Below are 23,587 nucleotides of genomic sequence, written 5' to 3'. Positions count from 1 at the left end.
TCTTCGTTTGTAGGAAATATGTCGTAAAGCACGATCATGGTCAGAGTTATGCCTGCCAGATAATCAAGCATGTCGAATTATTGGATTTCAGATTATTGGAATTATACGGTATTTTTTATTATAATAAACTTAATCTGAATATCGTTTATGATAACAGATTCAATCTAACTGCAATCTTATCAAAGGCTTGTTTTTAAATGATACTCTGTATATAAATAACAAAAACACGATTAAAACGATGAACCGTATATAATCCTACAGAGTAAAATGCTTTCTTGTAAATTTTAATACAGTTCATAACATGTCCTGTATGTACATTTAGTCGGGTTAGAGATAGTAAAATTGTCAAGTGTGAATATAAATCACCGTCGACATTCTGAACTTTAAAAAGACATTACATAATCGATTTTCAGCACTGAAACATTTTTAAACAATAATATTTCTGCTACATAATACACAAAATTCAGATTACGAAGTTCCTTATCCGTCTTGCGAATCGAATCTCAAGAACCCACGGTATCAGTTAATCAGAAATTTGAGGATGTTTCTCGAACGTAAAGCGATAACCTGAACACAAAGATATTCTATAGGTTCTGTCGTCCCTGATTAATATTTCAGTAGTTTTACTTCATTTCAATTTCAATTCAGATACTAAAAGCTGTTTATATTTCATTGGCTCTTTCGTACAAGTTTTTGACTAGTATGTCGAGTATCAGACGTATAATATTTACTAAAGTTCTTGACGAGACTGAAATTTTGCAATTTGATAAATACGCAACCTAAGCTTTGTCGTAGTACTTGTTTTCCTAACCTCAACGAAACTCATAAATTTCATTCAGATTTATTTTTTTCAACGTTTCACCTTGGAGCATTCATTTCTTTATCTCCATAACAAAAAGTCATATCCCCCTATGTGAGTGACGTAGTAAGGAATCCATTAAAACACTTGATCGTGCTGGGTTTGTACGGTCAAAATACTGCAACCATTCAAATATTTACTAGATAAAATAGACTTTCAACGATTATCAAAAATACATATTTTTCATTATCAGGTGAATATAAATTATATGTAAATATATATAAATTACATACATATTTTTACTGATATTATAATAAATTTTCGTTTAATTTAAAATTTATATTTTTTACCATATATTTTACTAAGTATATGGTCTTAAAAAACTATCAATGGGGATGCATAAATTTATGGGGATTAATGAAATATTATATATTCTAAGCAGAGTCAGCTTTACGTGGAAACAATCGATGCATCGTGTCAGGACGCCTTTTTCTAGAAAATTTTTTTAGTCGATTCAAGCAACCCATTAATTTTAAAATGTACTCATTCGTAACAATTTCCAACCAATACTTTTTAAAGTATTTTCGCGAAAAAAAATTATCTAGAGTTATTTAAAAACAAAATTACGTGGATTAGTCAATAAGTGGTTGATACAAACAGATTAACTACGTTACGTTATCGATATGAAGACGTGTTTTCAATAGTCATAAACCAATGTTATATTATTTTTTTTACAATTCATTAACTTCATTTCAAACAAATCCACTTCGTTCTGTTTTGCTGTGTGGAACTAATTTTTGACGTAAGTGTTGCAACTAATTAATACAAAATGGTTTCTGTTCAAGAATCATGGATATTTCATTAGCTTTAGTTATTACAGCCTCGTATCTCGGTATAGCTTTCAATGCAAACTTGATAAAGTAAACACTGATAAAATTATTAACGAAATTTCTAATAAAAAGTACAGCAAAAGTAAATTAAAAGAAGAACTATGGTTTTATTTAACAGTAATTTATACAATAACAGTATTTATAGTATTAATATTCAATTTGCAATATTTGCAATTGCGCTCCTGAAATGTGTGAGCAACAGTTTTAAGGATAACAGCACACTTTTTCACCAGTAACATGCATATTTATTTTCTTTGTTCGTACGATATAATATAATACATTATATATTTTTCAAGGAAAGTATAAAATAGAAAAACCATAAAAATAATCTTTCAAATAATTTCAACTCGATTTACGCGATTATTGACATATGTGCAACGTGATTTAGAAAAACAACTTACAAGTAGTATAGTTCACCTAATCTGGACCATAAGACTTAAAGTTGACGAAAATGATCTAGGTTAACTACAGATGAATTAAATTTGACATTTTTGCCTTCAAATTTCGTTTTTGCGTGTAACGAAGTATGTCTATTTGTGACTTTCATCGGTCGAATGACTCTCCACGAGTTTTCTTCCTTGAGAATACTAATCGGTACAATGTCGACAAAAGGTTATATAGTCATCTAGACTTAGTGTCTAAACACTTCCAGGTCCATCATGTCTTCAAATCCACGTAGCGTATCGTTCGAATGGGCACAGTAATACCTATACGAGAAACTGAGTGTGTTAAACACGTGCATGTAAGACATCGAACTCTCTGTCTCTCTACAGACGTTATTCATTTCTTCTAAGGACAGTATAGATAAATGTTTTGGAATAGACTACTATAAGTAATCTTGAATGTGTTGCCCCTGACTTTCATTCATATAGATAGTTAACATAGCGATATAAGATTAAAATCGTAACCTTTCCAAGTTTATCAAATCTACAAGTTCGTACAACCAATTTTGAATGATGACTCATAAAAGAAAGTACCTGAGACTATAGTTCCTAAGAAGTATTATCAAAACTGTTCCTCCGGATATTAATCAATCCCTCCAAAAACGAAACACTACTATTTCGATTATCCGATTTAATAGGGGCAATGGGTGGTTGAATAATCGTGGGGGTTGAAAAATCAGAGGATTTTTTCCTTGGGACAACTGGTAGGTACATATAAATACGTATATTAACATAATGTATTCCATGGTTAGGGTATAATTCGTTTAAATAAATCTCGTGAATACTTGTCCAGTTGAATTTTTAAGAGATTACCAGCGATATCATTAAAAAGACTACAGATTCTTGATTTACCACCATAGATCAAGTTGGTAAATAATTTTAATTCGCAAGTAGTGTCTCTATTGCAGCAAATGAAGTTTCTATTTTACAATTAAGAGTAAATTATTCGAATAATCGAGGGACTACCGTACAATGTGCAATCGGATACCGATAACGATTTCATCGGGAGAAATTCAAAGTCCACGAATCGTCTCAGGGGGAGCCCCGAGCCTCCTAAAACTGGGACACTCCTGGAGTCGCTGGAGCATGCGCAGAGCAGTGAATTCAGTCACGTGACGTACGCCGCACGAACGTTTCGTAAGTGTCGCGAATCGTCATGTTTCTCACGGAAAATGTGGTGACCACGAGCGGCATCTCGTCATCGTTTATCAGTGATGTTATCGGGCAAGGACACGGGAGTCTACCACGCGGACCGCCATCAGAAGACGCGTCAGTCCAATCCCATCCAGCGATCGAGTTCGACGCACTCCGTGCACTCACCACGTGACGGGAGTCCTCTATGATGCAGGATCACGAAAACTTCGTCGTCTGCGATCAGAGCGATCGTCTGCAATCGATCACTATGGTTAGCACGAAGGACTTGACAGAGTCCACAGACGAGGAGGTGCGGGAATTCCTGAATTCGTTCGACGTCGTCCTGTCGGATTGCGATGGCGAGTACTCGAAACCGTTCGATCGACTGGATTCTCACCTGGAATGGATCATGATACTTTTGTTATTGCATCAGGTGTCCTCTGGCGGCTACAGAAACCGATACCTGGCGCGTTGCAAACGGTAAACAAGCTGCAGGAGCTGGGAAAGAAGGTCTTCCTTGTGACGAACAACAGCACGATAAGCATCGATCAATACTGCACGAAAATGCGAAAAGGTGGCCTGGAAGTAAAACCGGTGAGTAAAATGCGTACGTGTTTTTCTTTATTCGTGAGTGCTGGACCGATTCGAAAATCCGACCAGATTGGGGGATGATAGCGATTGTGGTAGTAGGACGTGTTTTCGTCACAAATAATTGGTTGCGATGTATGTGTGATAATTGGATCGTGTTGTATGCGATAATTGGGAACATTTATGTAGAGAGTAAGCAAAAGACAATCGGAGCAAATGAGTTAGGAGAACTTGACGACAAGTAACGAGAAATTACTGTTATCGTTTGGTTCTAGATAATTCATTGCTTTGAGACACTTGAATAATTCATTTAACGTTCAACGATATTGAACCTGATTTTGAAAATAGATTTTAACATTTGATCAAAACTACAAGTAGTTTTATCGGAAATTCTCGAGATATAGAAATTTTACTGATCAACCAATCAATTAGAATCGATAGGTTTGTTAATAGATTATCAGCCTACTTTTACTTACGCGATTTACAGAATTTGTGGTTACTGGTTAGTGCGCTGCATTTGAGAACAGGCAGTCGGAAAATGTAGTTCAGTATCAAAGCGTTCTAGATCTCTGATGACTCTGTTCCGTGATGCTACTGAAACCATTCTTTAAAAGGAAATGCATCGCAACAGTGAATCTTAACCACAACTTGCACCCTAAAAGATAATAAAAACTTACTAGTAAACAGTAATTGTTGCCGGACTGAAAGCACGCGACAATTAATAAAATTATAAAATAAGCATATTAATTACAGTTAATTTTCGTGCAATTTTTTTTTTTTTTGAGCATAAATTTCGTTTCAAAATTGCTACTTGACCACAATTTTAGAGCTTTCGCGAAACAAAAGAGTACAATTGAAACAGGAAACGATACGCAATATAGAAATATTTTTAATGTTTTTTTCAAAAATGACTACACAAAGAAAAAAACGAAAAATTTAAAATAACAATCCTTATTATTAATGCAAGAGTAGTGTTCGTAAAAATCGACGAAAATTGTCAAGTTTGAGTGTTCATATTTTTGAAATAATTTCGCAAACAATAAAACAATCATTTAATCCCGCTTATTATCTTGTGGACTGCGACATATTACAATTTGAACTAAATCCCGACATCGAGTAGGGTAAATGTGCCATTAGTTGGCCCTTGGCCAGTAATCAGCCTCTTCCAAAATAAATGTCTGATAATTAAGAAGTAATAATAAAATTGCATAAAATAAAATATGCCAGCGGTCAATTTATACCTCCACTTTCGGTATACACAGTTTCATGCCCCTAATGATAATGCTGTGCACAACAAAAATTCTTGTTCTGACTGCGATTGGCTAACTGAAATTTCAATGAATTTAGTAACAGAATCAAAGATCTAAAATAGTGTCTATCGTTAATAAACGTAAAATTTAAACATTAATATTTTACATACGCAATTAGTAACATTTAAATAAAAGGATTTTGAAGTTGGAATAATATTAAGCAATTAATATGTACATGCCGATAGAGCCGAGTACTAGTATTAAAAAATATTTCGAATTTTCGAATAAATGAATTGTTTGAAATTTTGAAACGCAAAGATAAATCGAAAGCTGATCAGAAAATGAAAATGATTCAGGAAATGAGTCAAAGTCGTGCAAATTTAACTGAAAGTCAAGATGCTCACAAGACAAAAGAATTTGGAAAGGAAAATAAAGATCCGAATTACGTTCGATCGACAATTATTATAAATGACGAAAAAATGTATGACAATGTCGTTGGAGAACTGTTATCACTTCCATCATCGCATGAAGAAATAAAAAAGGAAACTGATAGCGAGGTGATAAAGAAACAAACTCTTCTTTCATGAAGCATTTATTTTTCAAGAATTATTAATAAATCGACTAAAAATAAACCAAAAACTGCCGAGAATATGCCAGCGACGATATCATCTGTCGAATATCGTACGTATTTGCAACAAAAGGAAGACAAGAAGCATGGAAAGGAAGCTGCAAAAACAGAAAGAAAGAAAAAGTAATTGACGACAAATGTGCGAAGAAGAAAATAATTAAAAGGAGAATAGACAAGACAAAAAAGTACACCAAAAGTTGATACCAAAGAGAAATTGAGAATGTGCATTAACGATTTACATATACGTATAGTGATACAGAAGATGACAATGAAAAAAATATAGGATGCGAGGAATGTCCTGCATGGTTTCCTGCATAGGTCAGTCTTATACCAACATCCAAAATAAATAATTTATTTGTTTATTATGTTTATTTTCTAAAGCTCTATAAGTGTTACTAAATTAAACGTTATTAACGTAAGTTTTTTTAGTTTGATTTTCTATTACATCCGTAGAAAAAAAATTATTTTGTTTTATTTTATTTTTTACTCATCAAAAAAGAAGTTTTTGTAAATTAATGCATTAGTGCATCGTGTAATACATATAAATAAACAGTTTTGTTCATTTATTTACTAATTCAGTTGTTTTAATTATCTAGATACTTATGTTACTTGTAACGACTGACTACTAACATTGGAAAGACTGAACTTAGAACTTGATAGGCTGATTACTGGCAAAAATGATAGTTTTGTATATTCTTGTATATTGTGACTATAAATTAATATATTATTGAACGAACTACAAGATATTTTTAAAATGCATACTTTAAAGAATACAGTGCTATATAAAATCTATATGAAGTAATTTATTAACAATAATTCAAAAATAGATTGAATTTTCATAGTGGTTTAAATGGCCGATTATTAGCATATTGACTTTATAAAGGCAATTGACGCAGAACGAATGCGTCATAAACATTCGTCGTCATTATTAAAATTTGTAATTACAGTTTATCAAATCGTTTATAATAATCGCAGTCAATGTCTAGAACATTGGACCCATCGTTATACTTGGTTTAATTTGTATTCAACTTATCTTAATCTTGTCGTAAAATGTCTTTGAGCATCATGACGAATACTGTTATTTTTTTATTTCGAGATGTTGTTCTACCATTTGTGGATTTTTTCGAAATTGAAAATTAAGCACTTGAAATTTAGGTCAGATGGAATATAGATAATAAAATTTCAGGTAGTTTAAAGTTATTCGCTATCCGAAATAAAATTTAAAGATCCGTTTGCAAGTGATCAATGAATTTCATGTCCAACAAGTGAGGTTATTACCATTGTTACCATCGCTATCAGAATTTATGGGAAATAAATTTTATCTCTAGATGCATAAAAGATTCGAGAGATGGAAACTTTAATATCTCTTACGTAAGTGCATGTGACCGTATGTATCTAATATTTGGTAATACGTGTGTTTTATGCAATATATCTGTACAGAAATCTTTATTCTCTGTTTGAGGGAATATGAAAGGAGTAAATCCACTTTGTGATGTCTGGAAGCTAATCTATCGATCGATCGATATACGATTTCGGTTTATTATCGGCAATTAGAACGATTGCAGGTAGCATTGGTAAAGAATCGGTGTATTTGCTTATCAGAAAACATATTCCTATTCATTGAGATAACACTCTGACGTTGGTACAAAGTTAATTAATTCGGATACAAATAGAGGATTAATGTACATGTTGTATACATCAGATACTTGTATGGTATGTGTCTTATATGAATACACATAGTATTTCATTAGTATGTCTGGTATTTACGACGTAAATTATATGTACCTTGTACAATATACGGCATATTTACGTATAGTACATAAAATTCAATTTTAATTGCTGTATATTCATACATTTAATAGTTACTTAAGATTAATTGCATTTTTTTATAAGTTCTTAGAATCTTGTACTTTTTTGTTCAAGTATAACATTTCTTACGATTACGCATTTAAGTACATATGGAAATATTTATACAGAGTGAAGCAATAATTTTTATCACCTTGAATATCTTCGTTATTTTTAAAAAATAAAGAAAAATTTTTCGAACGAAAGTTTTACGGTTGAAAGATGTTAATAATGTGACGGCAATCATTGTTTACAGGTGAAAGAATTTTGGGGATTTTAAGATCAACTTTATTTTTTTAAATGACATCATACTTTTACGTTTGGAATAAAATAACGATTATTTAGACAATCTCATCGACATGGTTCTTTCAATCTTCGCTGCTTCAAATTTCCAAAATCCATCCACCTATAAGAAATATCATTACTGTCGCAAACTTTCAACAAAAATTATTTCAATCTTCATTGTTCAATATCTCCAAAATCTCGTCACCTGTAAAAAAAATTACGATTGTCACATTATGGCTTCTTTCAAACCGTATTAACTTTCGTTAACAAAGTTTTTCCGTATCTTCAAAAATAATGAACATATTCAAAAATTGTTTCCAAGAACAACAAATTCAAAGCGTCTTGCAATCTGGCATACAGTTGGTCAATAGTTTTTGGTTTCTTCTCCGTTATATACTTGTCTGTTTACATTTTTGTAGAATTAGGTTGTTCAAGAGATCGTGCTGACTGCTTCGCGATATTAATATTATATTACGTTCGTTCAGAAATGTTTACAACGCGCGCGGTATGCTTAGGGTCATTATTTGCCCGATAAATCCAAACTTCTGGCATGTACTCTTTCGCAAATGGAAGTAATACATTTTCTACAATATTTAAATACGCAAATCTGCCCATAATCTCTTGATTTCGATGAATTGGTCCTATACCATTCACAGTTATGGCGTCACGTACCAGTACCAATGCATCGCCACTACTTACAAATGCATAGAACTTCGATGCAACTCGTCCAGTATTCTTCGTTTATCCGATGTTTGACATAAACTTTTCCACAGATTTAGATCTATTATATTTTGACTCGTCCGTAAATACGAGATTGAAACAGTTCCGAAAATAATTGGTTCAAACTGTTCTACATGTATCGATTCTGATCGAAATTGTTACAAGAACCGAAAATTAGTCATAACTAATATACAACCGGTCACGAAAATATTCGTACGTTCTAGTGTAAGGAAATTTTCCTAACCTGTTAGTCCGATTTTGATAAAAGTTTGTGTGCATTTAGAGCACAATAGTATAATACATATGGAGAAATTTTGTTTGTTTATAGAGAATTTCTTTAAGTAGATGAAATCAAGTGTCGAAGGTTTTAATGTTCTAATTTTCATTTCTCTAATGTAATTGTTGAGGGACTTTTTTGCAATAGGATGATAGAGTACGAAGAATTGAATATTTTTTGTATGTAAAATTTTGATCTATTTCGTGTCATTATGAAGTATTTGAAAAATATGTTAAAAACTTTGGAATGACTTTCATTTTCTTTATCACTTCGTAACCGTGCAGTTTGATATCGATTTCATTACAATTCTTCCTTTTATGTATAAACATTTTAAGCAAGATATTAAATATTTTAAGCGAACTTATCTAAAAAAATGTATTCTTACAAATGATTTTTTGACATTTTAATTATGATTTTGTTAATTATAGTTTAATCTTATAATTAATATACCGTTATTGTTGCGACAATATTGTTGTCAAATGGAATTGTGTGTTTTATAGAAAAATATATGTAGTAATGCTATATAGAACCGAACCTTAATCAATACAATACTGAAAAATAACAGTTATAGGAACGATATAACATCAGTTTTGAAGAACCATAACTGAAATCGAAATAAACCAGTACCGATAATGTTATAACATTTTTTTGCTTCTTGTCACTACATTGTAGAGGCGTCCAGTTCAAATGAATCGATCGGTCGAAAAACAGTACAAGTTCAAAAGTATGTAGCTATTTTAAAGTAATCTCAAAACTCCGTATCTAAAATGCATAGAACTGCATATGGGGATCAAGAACAATGTAAAAGAAGCATCTTATAAGCGCGTTTCAGGTAATCCTTTAAACTTAACGAGTACAAAGTAGATGAGATTTTTTTTCAAATATCTTAAAAAGGATTTTTCGATTTATACAGTTCTTCCATTCATCGATTCAAATGTTCTTTCGCGAAGACGATCCTAGATCTGTGATTCTTTGCGGATACGAATAATTCTATTTTAACAATACGTTCGTTTAGAGTTTGTATCACAAGAGCGTGGACGCGATATCCGTAAAACTTCATACCTAATGAATTTTATTTCTTCGAGCCAATTCAAAGTACAGTGTTTATCTTTGAGTCCTTTCGATTTCTTTCACTTTTATGTATACTGTATTAGATGTTAAATTATACATTGCATTTTGTATGTTAAGTGAACTTTATTTGGTAAAAACATTCGATAGTTTTTCTACATTTTTATCATAAAAATATATATAAGGATTATGAATTTCTCGGAGCAATACATAATTAGTCTTTTCTTAATATTAACGATTCCATATTACTTGAAAGATATCTTTCTTCTGCGAGCTTCCTAGTGTAGACCTCCCAATTACTGACACTTGAAGTTTATTGCGTGGCTTTGTTTAATTATTTTAAAAGTTATTTAACTTAAAAATCGCTCAAGATTGGAGCATTACATTGTTTAATATTGATGAATCGATTACTAATTAATTGAATGCGTAGAACAAAATCCAATGTCTAAAAGTTTGTGTAAAATATATTGTGTTCCGATACTTTCTATTTGCATTAGTTGCGTTTTTCATCCTCAAATGGTAGATACACCCTCTACTATTCATTTTTAAGTATTAAATATAAACAAATGTACAATGTCTATGCACTGTTGTGTAAAAACCAAGTCCAAATCTAATATTGAAATTATTTTATTCGCGATTCATTATACGTTATTCCTTTATTAAATAAAATAATTTGAAGCGTGGTTATACGTATACTAACAATTATTGAGATAGCTACCCTAACAGAACGATAAATAACATCTTTCACGCGTAGAAGACTGGTCAGACGATTCGTTTCGACCACCGAAACTTCTAAAGAATAATAACAAAACATTGCGGTCCTAAGAACCACAGTTCCAAGAATTAATCGTAACAGGAAAAGAAGTTTCAAATAAAAATTAACTTTTGATTACTAAATATTTACTAGATACGCGATCTTATATTACTTCAACATTATGAAACAAATAATACGTTGCAGTTCTTAACTAAATGGAACTATTTCAACTGTAATTATTTAGAAAATTTGAACAACTTTTTCCTATGCATATAATCGCTGCTCGGTCTTAGTTTCCGAAATTTTTGCAAAAAATTATTGCTACTACTGCAATGAATATTGTCTATAGCTACGTGTTTGTGTAAGCGTTGAATCGCCGATTGTTTATGATTTTTATAGATACCTCAAGGCGGCCCACGATACTTAAAAACTCAACCGAGTAGCCGGCTGGAATAAACGGACCTAACTCGAACCTAATCCATTAAATTAGTTACTAGGTAGAATAGTTAGGTTTAAGTAAGGTTCGGGTTAGGTGTTTTTATTCCAGCCACCTAAAGGCGACCTACAACTCATCTGGGTTATTAGGTAGGTTGGTCGCCATACTGTTGCATAGAATAAGCTACAAGAGATGCATATAGTCACAGATGCGTATTTACTTACGTATAGACAGAATTCAATGTAGCAGTAGCGATCATTTTGAGAAAAACTCTCAGAAATTAAGATTAACCAAGACTAACAAGATATTCAAAAATCGTCGAAATCGGTGAGACCTCCCCTTTTCTAAAAAATTACCGAAATTTAATATTTCGTGCAATCTTTCAAATTTTATACAATCAAGAAATAGAGTATATTTGCAACGTTTTTTTTTTTTTTTTTTTTTTTTTTGGAAAATAAATGACACGAGAAAACGAATTAAAAGAAACTGTTTGAATGCGAGTATGGAGCAAGTGAACAGTGTTGCATAGTTTGAGCATTTGTTGTAGATATTTAAAAAACGTTAATTATCTTGAAAAGATAATTTTATCGACATTATACGTTAATTTACATAGTACACGATGCGCAGTGTATATGATAATAAAAACGTAAAATCGTAACATATTCAAATATCGCCCTGTTACGCTTCGTGTGTTACGTCATGGAAGGACATAGTGCGGTTTGAAATTATTCTATGAATATATTTACCTGAAATCTATTATTAGAAATATTACTCGATAACTCGTTTCGCAGGAGCAAATAATAAACTCGGCGAAAGTGATTAGTTGGTACCTGAAGAAGATCAACTTTTGCGACGAAGCGTTCTTAATCGCCACCTCTGTGTTCCGACAGTTCTTAATCGACAATGGTATCAAACTGGCACCCGAAAGCGTGAGTATACAATTGTTTGATTATTTTATTATTTTCACGCCGGTGGTTTCTGGTGACATATTGATTCTCGACGATTGAAATTAAATTGGGTAATTATCTGGAAAAGAAAACCTCAACTCCAATGATCTTGACCTTGACGTAAGTCGTAGAGGAAACGAGTGACGTAAATTTTGTCCGATACTTTGAACGATAGTGATTCAAAAATGATGATAAGAAAATCATTCGTATTACAGTACTCGAAACAAGGTCAATAACTTATAACGGAAACCGTGTATGTATTATACAGAATGTCCCGCAAAGTGTAATAATATTGAGCAGGGGATAAAGGAATAGTTTCTTTTTTTAAATAACACTTTGTTTTCGAGAAAATCACTTTTGAAAATGTACCGTGTGAAATTCTTAATGATAGCGACTTAGTGGGCCCAAGTGTACGCCTCTTTTACCTTTTGTACTTTTGTTTATAAATGTAATGGGGTATCGGTATGTTTCGGTCTTAAACTAGGACATTTTATGAACACGCTATATCAATGTTGAATTATTAAACTTGACGCCTCTCAAGAATCGTATCAAATCGGTTATCTATCCTGGAGATTCGACGAGCATTGAACATTTACAGGAGAAGATAAAAATTGCATTTCAAATTGTAAATAAAACATTTACAAAGTACACATATTTTGTCCTAATAATTTTTCTTGTCACGCGTTAATAAAATAGTAAATTGTATGGAAAGAAAGATGCAGACTAAGACCTCTCGAGTCATTACCTTGAAATTAAGTAGACACATTCTTGATACATTTTCAAAATTAATTTTCTCGAAAATAAAGCAGCATTTCAAAGAATTTTACTCCTTATTTTCGATTTACTTCTTCATGTAGCATCGCCCTGCCAGATAGTACTACACAAATGATAATCGTCTCAGACCTCGGACAAAGTGCAAGTTCGTTACTCAGGATCCACTCCTCCATAATATATTTTCGAAATTCGATAAAATTGTAGTCGGGGCCTCCCTTTCCAGACAATTACCTTCAATTGAAATCTAAATATTAGAGAAGAATATTTATTTCAGCCAAATGTTATGGAAGAAGACCAGGCGGCGACTATATTGGCTGTACAAGATCTACCTTCGATCAAAGCGGTGATCGTCGATTTTTCTTTATATTTCGATTGGCCAAAACTGGCTTTGGCGATTTCTTGTCTGAAAAGGAAGGATGTTCTGTACCTGACTGGTGCTCAGGATGAATGGGTAGTCTGTGGACACGACGTGAGAATCTTGGGTAATTATTCAACGAGAAACACAACGAACAGAAAAGAAAGTTACTCACACGAGTGACTCGAATTCGATTTCATCATAGAGATAGTAGTTCGATTCGTTTTACCCCTATGATGGAACGAATCTCCGTCACCTGATTGAAAATATTGGCTGCTCAAGGTCATTAAATAGTTATCTCTATCATCTCATCTTTTACTATCTTCTAAACCGCGAAAACTTCTCTTTAACCCCTTCAGTACCAGCGCCGATCATAGTTGGCATCCATGTGAAGGCTTCTGATTCCTAGCGCCATCTGTAGTCGACACTCGTGTAACGAGTACAACGAAAGAACATTTAACGAACGAGCTATAACCGATCGATCGATCAGAATGTATGTGTGTTGTAAAATAGTATTTTTAGTTTCTTTCTTCTTCTGTAAGGGTATAATTAAAATGTTTGTTTTATCTCGTATTATGCCACGAATGAGCTAAATGACGCTATGCTTGCTCCTCTGACAATTTTCCAAGCTCGAAGAATAGCCAAAAACAGTAAATAATTAAAGGATTTAAGGGATAAAATCACCTTCCAAAGTTCGACTTTCAAAGAGTTTAGAATAAACAAGTTTTTTAACGAAAATTGTAGTTTTCTATGTAAAAACAAATACGTGTCGATTATTTTTGGCTGTTCTCCGAGCCTACAAAGTTTCATTCAAATCAGAGCTGGACGCAGATAGCGTGCTACGAAGAAGAGAAAAATGGTGGGGGTAACGTGTCGGTGATCTTGAGTGGGCAAATGATTTTGCAAACGCATTTTCCTTTCTTCCTATCGCTAATTATTCCCCAACCACTGAAACTGTTTTGTCCGGTACACATATTTTATTTAATGGTTTCCATTTTTCTATTCCAGGTCCTGGTCCTCTGATCGATATAATCACTAAGAAGAGTGGACGAACGCCGATTGAATGCGCAAAACCTAGTAATGTTTTGAAGGATTACGTCTTAGAAATGTGCAAAGTTCGTGACCCGAAACGATGTTTATTCATCGGCGATACGTGAGTTGATTTTCTTATTACCGGATGAACTGTTTTTACGACTTCTTATCATTTCAGGATAGAGTACGACATGAAATTCGGTACAGTGTGCGGATTCCAGAAACTCTTCGTCAATACAGGCCTCGACAATATAAAAGACGCGGAACAAAACGAGGAAATGCGACCAGATTTTTATATACCTAGCTTAGGTTTGCTATACGACATTATCAATTCCGCGTCCATCGACTCTTCAAACAAAGAACACAGTGAACGATATCGTAATTGTTAAAAATTAATAAAATTAATTAAAAATTATACCTTGTTCGAATGTGGGGAAAAATATGTACATATCTTGAGCTTGAGAATTGGTTGTCTGCGTTAGGTCTCGTTCAAGTGTAAAGAATTGTTTACTCGGGTTGAATTTGTAAACTTCTTCGATGTATTATATATATAAATATTTGCCTTCGAGGAGTATTTCAGTTCCTATTGCATATTTTTAGGAATAGAAATCATTTTTCTATAATTACATGTTGAGTCTTTAGTTTGAACTGTGTCAAGTTGTTTTTAATTGAATAATTGAAATCCTGTTGATAAGACAGATGAACTAACATGCTGCTGAATGAAAGATGTTCTAAATGCAAAGATTAGACGATTTTATGAAATAAATTGTACCATCTCCATGCAACTTCAAATTTAAAATGCACTAGTAATATAAATTATGAAGTAGAAAAGTAAATTGTATTGTATTCGATTAATTCCCATACGTCAAAAAGATGTTTAGGCATTTACAATGTATTTATCGGATTAATTTAGAATAAATAAAAGAGAAATAAACGTTACAGAGAATACTGTCTTTCAATCGTAGTGCCTATAAATGATCAATAAATATTTACAGACGTAATTTTAGGAATTGTATGTGCATTATTTTGTGTTTCGAAAATGACTATAAAAGGATAATAGGGTCGATGAATCGTATTTGAAATACAAATTATTTAAGACATCATTAATATTAAAGTAAATTTACTTAAGTTTAACTAGGTTACTGTAATTATTGACACAGGACTGTGATCAGAAAGAATAATAAAAGTTTATTTATACATAACATAAATATATCTCACAAACTGTTATCTCCTTAAAAATAATGATAACGCATAAACGGCGCAAAATACATAATCTACAACTTCAACTTTCGATAAAGATAGTGCCACGGTAAAAGCTCCCATAAATGCAATTTCGATAATTGCACGAAAACCTCGAAAATTGCACTACGTTGGATGGGATGATCAGCCGATAAACGAAATGAATGATCGAAGGAACAGGTTAGAGTGATCATAAAGAATAAGGTTATACCGTGTGAGGTCTTTCGTACTGGATTGATTGCTTGATAATCACACGACAACTTATTTTAACACCGTACCAACGAGCGAAAAACTTAGGAATACTTCTGATAAAAGAAAACAGGTAATCATCATAGACAACGACACTGCGCAGATGAGGTTTCTTGCAACGATTATCTCGATAATTGCAATTATTATTTCCAGCTAATATTCCTGCAATTATAGAGATTCCGTACATGAGAATTCCCCTTATCGTCGACAATTAAACCAATCTATAGAATCCCGTCTAATTCTCCCGAGCAGTTTGGACATCACTCGTGTCAGTTCCACTTGGACGAAGTACACAATTTCCAGAGCCACCGACGCAACCGATTAAACTATACCAAATCGCAAAGCGATAGAGAAATTAGACGATTGGGAATCCCTTCGCATTATTATCGATATTCGACGGACGTTCTTGACACGGAATTGGTAATCTTTGAGATACGAAAACTTATCATCACGTCTAAGATGAAACAGAGCAGCAGAACAACGATAAAGAGAAACACTGACAAGAAAGATACCGTTCGGGCAATTCCTAGACGCTAACAAACGGCGCACAATCGTCTACGACGATGGCCTGCGCCGCATAAATGAAGGAGTGGGGAAGAGGGAGTCGTTGCGTTGCATAATACTAGCAGAGGCGCTAGGAGTCGAACATGAGCGAGGTACGCGGCTGAATCTATCACACCGCGCGTCGAAGAGGAACATTCTCCTGCAGGAGGCACCGGTATCGAGGAACATGCAAGGACATTCGGTAGGTTTATTTCTATTATGATTCGTTTCACATAGAAATTTTCAAAGTGTTTCGCGCGATACTCCGACACCCGACAGGGACACACTTTGTGATAGAATACGAGATTCGTTGAGGGAGATTAAGAAGTAATGACACAGTACACTCGTTTTATTGGGATCAAGTTTATGTAATTTACACATCTCTCAACGAGTTTGTCGAATCAGATGCTCGCTCGGAAAGAGTTACCAAACCGTAGCTTGACAGTTTAGTGAAAAGATTTAAGTTATGCGGTTAACGATTGCGCCAAGTTTATAAAGTTTATAAAGAGTAATTCTTCGGACGATAAGACAGTGACAGAATGTGTTTCGAGTCTTATCTTGATAATCGATGCAAAGGTCGAGTGAAAAACTAGTTCGCGATAGAAAACTTCGTAATCGATAAAACAAGCTTCGTAGCGTCTTTAGAGCGAGATTTGGGGAAACTGATTCGAAAATTTCTTCGATCGTGTTTCGCACTGGTAATTGGTTGGATAAAATTTGGAATCTCGTTTCGATAAAATTGAAGACACGTTACGTTTTGGCGGTTAACTTGAAAATTTAATTATCACGTCGCGATCGAATTTATAACCTATTGTACATTGAAGATCGATCGAATTTCAAGGTGTGGAACTTTAATCGATTGAGAAGCCTACACTATCTTTTACCGCTTTCTTTAATGAGCTACAAATCGAACTTGCGTCTAGAAAAATATATAAATCAAAATAATTATAGTATCGTGTTCTTGAAGTCTTTAAAGTGCCGGATACTTTGACTAGCCACGAGGCGATTTGCGTGAACCCTCTAATTATTTTAAACCGTGTATTTACACCGACGGAAATAGACATCTTCGTCCAGAATAATACTCGAAAAGGGCAATGAAATAAATAATCCACCGCGAGCCTCTTTGTCTGGAAAATTCGACGAAGAAACAATGGCACGTGTTTCGTACGAGCTTATACACAAAGTTTGAAAACAAACGCAACCGATAGTGAACGATTATTGTTTACCATTCCACGAATCGTCGAAGCCATACGTAAACTTTTCAACTGTACGTCAACATTCCAGTCGCGTAACTTTGATAAATCGCAGATTATAACTGTCGTGATTATCTTGTTCGGGGTCAGTCGAAGGTCAACATACCAGCCACGCCTAAATTTGTCGTTTCGTCAGCTGCAACTACGCGCGAACAAAAGAAACGATACCCTTTAATCGTAAGAACTAAAATACCGATGATCTTGAAACTTGGGGAGGGACAAAGGTTCGTCGATCGTAATTTTAATCCATTCGAAATAAGTAGATATCAAAATGGTAAAGATACACAATTTGTAAGTATAATAGTTTATCGAATTTTAGCGAACGACAAAACTTATCGAACAACTTAGTATTCCAATCCATAGAGCGTTCTGTGCGCTATCTGGAATTAGGGTTATTGTACCCGGATTCGAGTACACGAAACGTTGCCCGAGTTGTATACACGTTGTTTAATAAAATCGATTCGACGAGTCGAAGAACCATACACGTTCGAAAAACCATATTTTGAGATATTTGAAAAAACAGCATTTCGTACTCGTTAATATCGAAAGACTATTGCTCGTTTTGCACTGTTCTCTATCTCAATGTGTTGTGGATTTTACATACAATATCGAGATTGTTCAAAAATTGTTAATTTTGAGCTTGAACCGTTCTTCGACTCAATTCAAATTATTTCTAATCGAGAACCATTTCGTTCACAGGATTGGCGATCAACGGTGGCAATAACGTGCAGTTTGGCGATCATTTTCGTAGTGATCATGTGGAACGTGCGAAAAAGCACCTCGGAGAAGTCGAAACGAACGAAAGAGAACGACACAAAGGAGAACGACGCAAAGGAAATTCACGAGACCGTGACCTGCGAAAACAACGTGAATCATTGCAAAGCGGAAGTGGTGGAGTGTACCCCCGACGACACGATTCCCGAATTACCAGATCCAAAATGGGTGAAAACGGGCCAAGTACAAGAGCTGTACGTGTACCCTTTGAAATCTGGACGAGGGAAGGACGTGAAGGAATGTAACTTCACGGAATACGGCATCAGCATCGAGCAAGATGGCCGGTTCACCCTTCGGGACAGGTGATCGACTATTTATTTATTTGCAACTCTTCGGCGAAATATGCGTGACTTTTTTTTGTTTGTTCACCACCCTGGAAACGCGTCATTTCGTACCTTCGTTTGCTACTTAACACTTTGAGTCACAGTTGTTAAACGTGCGAGACGATACAAAGTAACTAAAATTAAAAAATAGATTAATTAGATATTTAATTACGAGACGGAATATTAACAGTCCCACCGTGCAACTTAGTTATTTTAATTTTTCACGATAGGTTGAGAAATATCCCACCATGGGTATCGGTGTATTAAAAAGGTGAGATATTTCTTAATTTTTAAGAAACGTTCGTTAACGACGCGTATTGCGAAAGAAGCTCGCTCTAATTATCAAGTCGTTTCTCGAGTGAAGTATATTAAGTTGGTTATCACCTAACGAAACTTTCTTCAAATTTTCCAATTATGCACAATACGAATAAATCGCATTACGTTTTCTCCGCATAGGGCACGCATATGCGCGCGCATACGTTGATTTTTGCGTTATCGTGTAGATAGAGTTTCGACAAGAACGCGGATCGGTTTATCGCGATCAATTCCTCGTGCAAATATAATTAGAAAAATCCTTTCCCGTTTTGCAATTTGAGATTTCGTTATCGAGATATATGTAAGTGTTAAAAGTTTTCGCACGTGTCAGCTTTATAGGCACGCACGTGTTCCTCGTGTGGTGGGGGCGCGCATGCGCACCGTTTCACATCGGTAAACCGCAACTGCTCGCGTCTCGAGAACGAAGCTTCAGATTGGAGAATGATCGAGGATATATCGATTTCGATAGGAACCCGCCTTTTTATTCACACGACTGTACATTCACGAGTAAATTGTTCCAATGCGAACGAGAATGAAGATCAATTTCTTGTTCGAAACAAAGTTCGTAAAGTATTGAAAGAAACTCTGCACGCACGAGTGTTAACCATCCGCAAAGTACTTATGTTGTCGCGAGGTTTTTTTTAGAAAAATTAGACAATTCGTTGAACGTTTGCCCACTAAATCGACGAAGCGTTACGAAACAATTTGATGGAATTTTTCGCGAAGGAAAAATCGACGATGAAGGTTCACTGTTCGTCAGAATGTTTCTGGTGTACAACGAGGAAACCGGCCGTTTCCAAACTGGCAGACAATATCCAACGTTGATTCTGGTGAGCCTGTCCGCGGTGGACGAGTCGAAGGTGAAACTAGAAGCCGTAGGGATGCCCAGCGTGGTTTTCACTGTGCCAAAATGTTCGGACGATAGCCCCGAAGCCATTCAATGCACCATGTGGTGGGGAGAGCTGGTGAAGTGTATCGATTGTGGCCCAGAATCTGCTGAATGGTTATCAAGGTTTGCAGAACTTTTCATTCTTCGACGAGCTAATCTTCGCCGGCAGCTTGATTAGCTTGCGCTGATAGGTAATCGTGACACTGTATATACAGCATGTTTAATTAGTATTTTATTTTTAAATGGTATATCTGTGATTAGATTTTTAGCGCGTATTGTAACTATATTTTATTTCCGTGTACGTATCTATCGGAGAAATCGTCAACAATGCGTTCAGGATGCATCGTCGAACTATTATTCGGTACAGTTTCCTGTTAATTTCGGTGAAAAGAATTCGGTAGTTAAAGAAACAGTAGAAACGAATTTTCTTTAAATTCCTTTTTTTTTTTAACTTTTTTGAGTTCGTAATATTTACGAAATTATAGACGTTTAAAGATAGCAGTATGGCCCAGAAACTGACTAACGAAAATTTTAAACGCTTTTCCCTTGAATCTGCATTTTTTACACTGGCTGACGGTATATTTCAAGTTCTAATTGATCGATTTACTTCAAATTTGGAAAGAATTTTCAGCAGATATCTCTTTATCGTACGTACTACCTCGATTTGGAAATTTGATATTTTTTTATTTTCTTTCTAATACCCCAAAGGCGAAAGAACCGCGAGAAAATTAATATTCCAACTTCAATATCCTCCATTTCTAAAATTTTCCATTTTTTCCCTCATAACCACTTTCGTGGAAATCAAGATGCTCTTTGGTTTTTTCGTTTCGCGTAAGCAGAACAGGAAGAATCGTGTCAGCCATTCGAACCAGTTTTTCAGAACACGGTTCACACAAGATTATACAATCCCTACAATTTTTATATATTTTCATCTATAACAAATCGAGAATTTAGTGTGGAGGTAGATAAGTATACGTGCAAAAACTTTGTTCCGAAAAGTCTCATAGTTTCCTTAAAAAAAAAAAAAATAGGAAGGAATCAATATGTTTCGGCTAGATTATCGTAATAGTTCAGCTTATCTAAGCGTTAGTAGAAGCGATTGCGTAAGATACTTACCATTGGTGCCCCGGACTAGAGACGAAAGTATCGGTCGCTCGAGGTCATCGAGCCGCTACCCCCACCACTTACCTACCCCGTATTGTTAGAACACGATTGCTCACTTTCTCTTTTAATCGCTCCGCGCCTGCGAGGCCGAAAGCGCAAACTCATGGACGTACGCTGTCTTTTAAAAAGAAACGCGAGTTAGAGCGGAATTAATTGACCGTTCAAGGTCACTCAAAGGCTAGCTATACCATACATTCGTCTCTTGTCTCTCGAGATACGAAACAATACGCGATTACGAGTTCGTGTATTAACAATCAATCTTCATTGTCCCAGATTTCTAACAGGGACAAATTCCGGGCTCCGATTGGGCTGCGCGATGTATAATAGACGCAATACTCTGTCCTTTGACGATTGGAAAAAGTTCACCAAGGTGTATCCAACGCTTAGAAACGAGGACACTGTAAGGACAAGTAATTAAAGCTCAAATGGATTTCAAAATTTCCAATTCTCGAACATTTCGAACGTAACATACGTGTCTAGAAGAAACTTGTTTCAGGGCTTGTTCAGCGATTTAGCCAGCTATATGCTGATGACAACGCGATCCCTCGAGGTGCTGAACGAAAAACTAGATAAATCAGTACCCACCTTGCAATTCCGTCCAAATATTTTAGTTTCCACACAGAAACCATTTGAAGAGGACAATTGGGAGTGGATAAAAATTGGCGAGCGAGCTGTGATTAGAAACGTCAAACCGTGTGCAAGGTACGAGAGGAATATTTTTAATAATACTGATCTTGCGAATATGTTACAATTAACCAAACGTATCGTTTACCCGTATGTATACAAAAAAATAACATCGAATTTAATTATCTATTGTTCGAGGTCAGTTCCTTCACTATTCCTGTTAGGCAAGCTTACTTTTACATAGTATTAGTTTCCTTTTGTTTGAGAAACGGAAAGAAGATATGATGTGGTACACATAGCGCCTCAATGGCCTTGGGCAGTTAATCACGTTTCAACAAGAGACGAAAAGAACTATTAATATCGATTAATATCGAACAGCAGAATTATGGGATTAGAATATAATTGATAACAAAAATAATGCGATATGGACAGAGCGAGAATAAATTAACGACCAAACTAACACTGACTGAACAATTTTGTAACGACTGTCATCGTTTTAGATGTAAATTTATTCGACTAAATCCAGAAACTGCCATTATGGATGAACAGGAGCCAACGAGAACTTTACAAACGTATGAGAATTTTTTACTATCATTGATAAATTGAACGCGAATCGTACGAGGTTCTATTTTTCGAATTTCTCTTCGATAATTTGCTTCGTCAATTTCATTCAAAATTTCAATTCGAGTAATTTTTATATTCTCGATGAATCGTATTAATTGAAAAAATTCTAAACTCTGTTTATAATTTTGAGTGTCTCTTATCGAGCCGCAGAAATTTTTTTACCATTGATTGGTAAGTTTTGCTAACAATTTTTTTCCTTGGTGAAACTTCTTTCGATTCCTTCCAGTTTTCGACAACAGACAGACTCGGAACGCATTGCACTCGAAGGAAAGGTACCAACGCTCGGGATTTACTGCGGATTATATGTTCCTGGAAAAGTGAAACTCGGAGACGATGTTTTTGTTCATGTGCCTGATGGTTCCTCTGTAGAAACGAATCATCGTGAAGCTGCCAATTAGATCGTGAAAAGCACGAAAAGAAATTGCTTTCAGTGGCCTTTGACACTGAAAGTAGGTAAAATCAATAACGCGCCATTTTATGTTAACCTAGCATTTTGAAACAGATACTTCGAAAATGTTTACCGAAAATGCTAATGTTCGAAGACAATACGATATACAATTTTTGATGATAAATTATTATTGATACGATGTTAAACCAGATACACGAATAAAGTTTCAATTGTTACATAAAGTTTAAGTATTTTTTATCCGTTACGTCGAGATTAGTGTTAAATTTGATCACGACAGCCTTACATATATATTCTAATAATAAATAATAATAATCATCGTTCATTTAATCTCTGTTTTCCATAATAATTTAAAAATAATTTTCATTTTTAAACAGGATTTATGTTCATACGATGCGTAGTTCTATTACGAAAAAGAAGTCCGTTTAATATTTTATTCTAGATAAACATAAAAAAATGCTAGATTGCACTGCCGTCGACAGGAAGATACATGAAGAATAACATTTATCACTTCGAAAAAAGTCGATAAATTGTTACAAAAAAAGAAAAATTTATGTTGTGGAATGTTAAAGAATATATAGAAAAAGCGATGAAAATTTCATCATGGTTTTACATTGTAAAAAAATATTTGAAAAATCACTTTTATTTTAACGTTTTACTCGAGTCTATCCCTTCAAGCGGGAGCACTCCATTGTATACACATACATACATGTGTACACGGAACACGTGTAACGTGTATTAAAAAATTACATAACAACCGCATGTTCTCAAGGGCACATGGTCTTGGGCCCTGCAGATTATTCGAAATAATAAATGCGTGAACACTTCGAAAATGGTGTTATTATAAGTTTTTTAATATAAAATTTTTAATTATTAAATTTTTTATTGAAAAATTATAATGTTAAGAATCCATGTTTATAATCGGAACTGAATGAATGAATTACCGTGCCATTAGTGTA

At 34.4% G+C, this 23,587-nt stretch overlaps 2 protein-coding genes across 3 annotated transcripts; both read left to right on the top strand.

The window, feature by feature from the left end:
- The first annotated feature begins 3,265 nt into the window (after window positions 1-3,265).
- LOC143148049 (glycerol-3-phosphate phosphatase) lies at window positions 3,266-15,301 on the top strand. The gene is made up of 6 exons (XM_076313919.1): window positions 3,266-3,625; window positions 3,700-3,860; window positions 11,909-12,046; window positions 13,113-13,320; window positions 14,202-14,346; window positions 14,404-15,301. Exons 1-6 carry the CDS (start codon window positions 3,472-3,474, stop codon window positions 14,612-14,614), a joined length of 1,017 nt encoding a protein of 338 aa, XP_076170034.1. The 5' UTR covers window positions 3,266-3,471; the 3' UTR covers window positions 14,615-15,301.
- Window positions 15,302-16,299: 998 nt separating this feature from the next.
- Window positions 16,300-22,846, top strand: LOC143148041 (mitochondrial amidoxime-reducing component 1). Of its 2 annotated transcripts, XM_076313895.1 has the most exons (7): window positions 16,300-16,458; window positions 18,209-18,585; window positions 19,682-19,933; window positions 21,248-21,374; window positions 21,471-21,676; window positions 22,099-22,170; window positions 22,449-22,846. In XM_076313895.1, exons 1-7 carry the CDS (start codon window positions 16,444-16,446, stop codon window positions 22,618-22,620), a joined length of 1,221 nt encoding a protein of 406 aa, XP_076170010.1. In that variant the 5' UTR covers window positions 16,300-16,443; the 3' UTR covers window positions 22,621-22,846. The 2 variants fall into 2 exon arrangements, with proteins under 2 accessions (XP_076170010.1, XP_076170020.1); XM_076313905.1 differs by lacking the exon at window positions 22,099-22,170.
- The last annotated feature ends 741 nt before the right edge of the window (window positions 22,847-23,587 follow it).

Source organism: Ptiloglossa arizonensis, chromosome 1, assembly GCF_051014685.1.
Source record: "Ptiloglossa arizonensis isolate GNS036 chromosome 1, iyPtiAriz1_principal, whole genome shotgun sequence".
Classification (NCBI taxonomy): Eukaryota; Metazoa; Arthropoda; class Insecta; order Hymenoptera; family Colletidae; genus Ptiloglossa; species Ptiloglossa arizonensis.
The sequence above is the reverse complement of the archived record's forward strand: the minus strand, read 5'-3'. Positions and strand labels throughout refer to the sequence as shown.

Coding starts and splice junctions, on each gene's coding strand:
- LOC143148049 (XM_076313919.1), top strand. CDS start 3,472: ATGATGCAGGATCACGAAAACTTCGTCGTCTGCGATCAGAGCGATCGT. Junction 3,861..11,908: donor GTGGCCTGGAAGTAAAACCG/GTGAGTAAAATG, acceptor CTCGTTTCGCAG/GAGCAAATAATAAACTCGGC. Junction 13,321..14,201: donor ACACGACGTGAGAATCTTGG/GTAATTATTCAA, acceptor TTTCTATTCCAG/GTCCTGGTCCTCTGATCGAT.
- LOC143148041 (XM_076313895.1), top strand. Junction 18,586..19,681: donor CGGTTCACCCTTCGGGACAG/GTGATCGACTAT, acceptor ACTGTTCGTCAG/AATGTTTCTGGTGTACAACG. Junction 21,677..22,098: donor AACGTCAAACCGTGTGCAAG/GTACGAGAGGAA, acceptor TCATCGTTTTAG/ATGTAAATTTATTCGACTAA.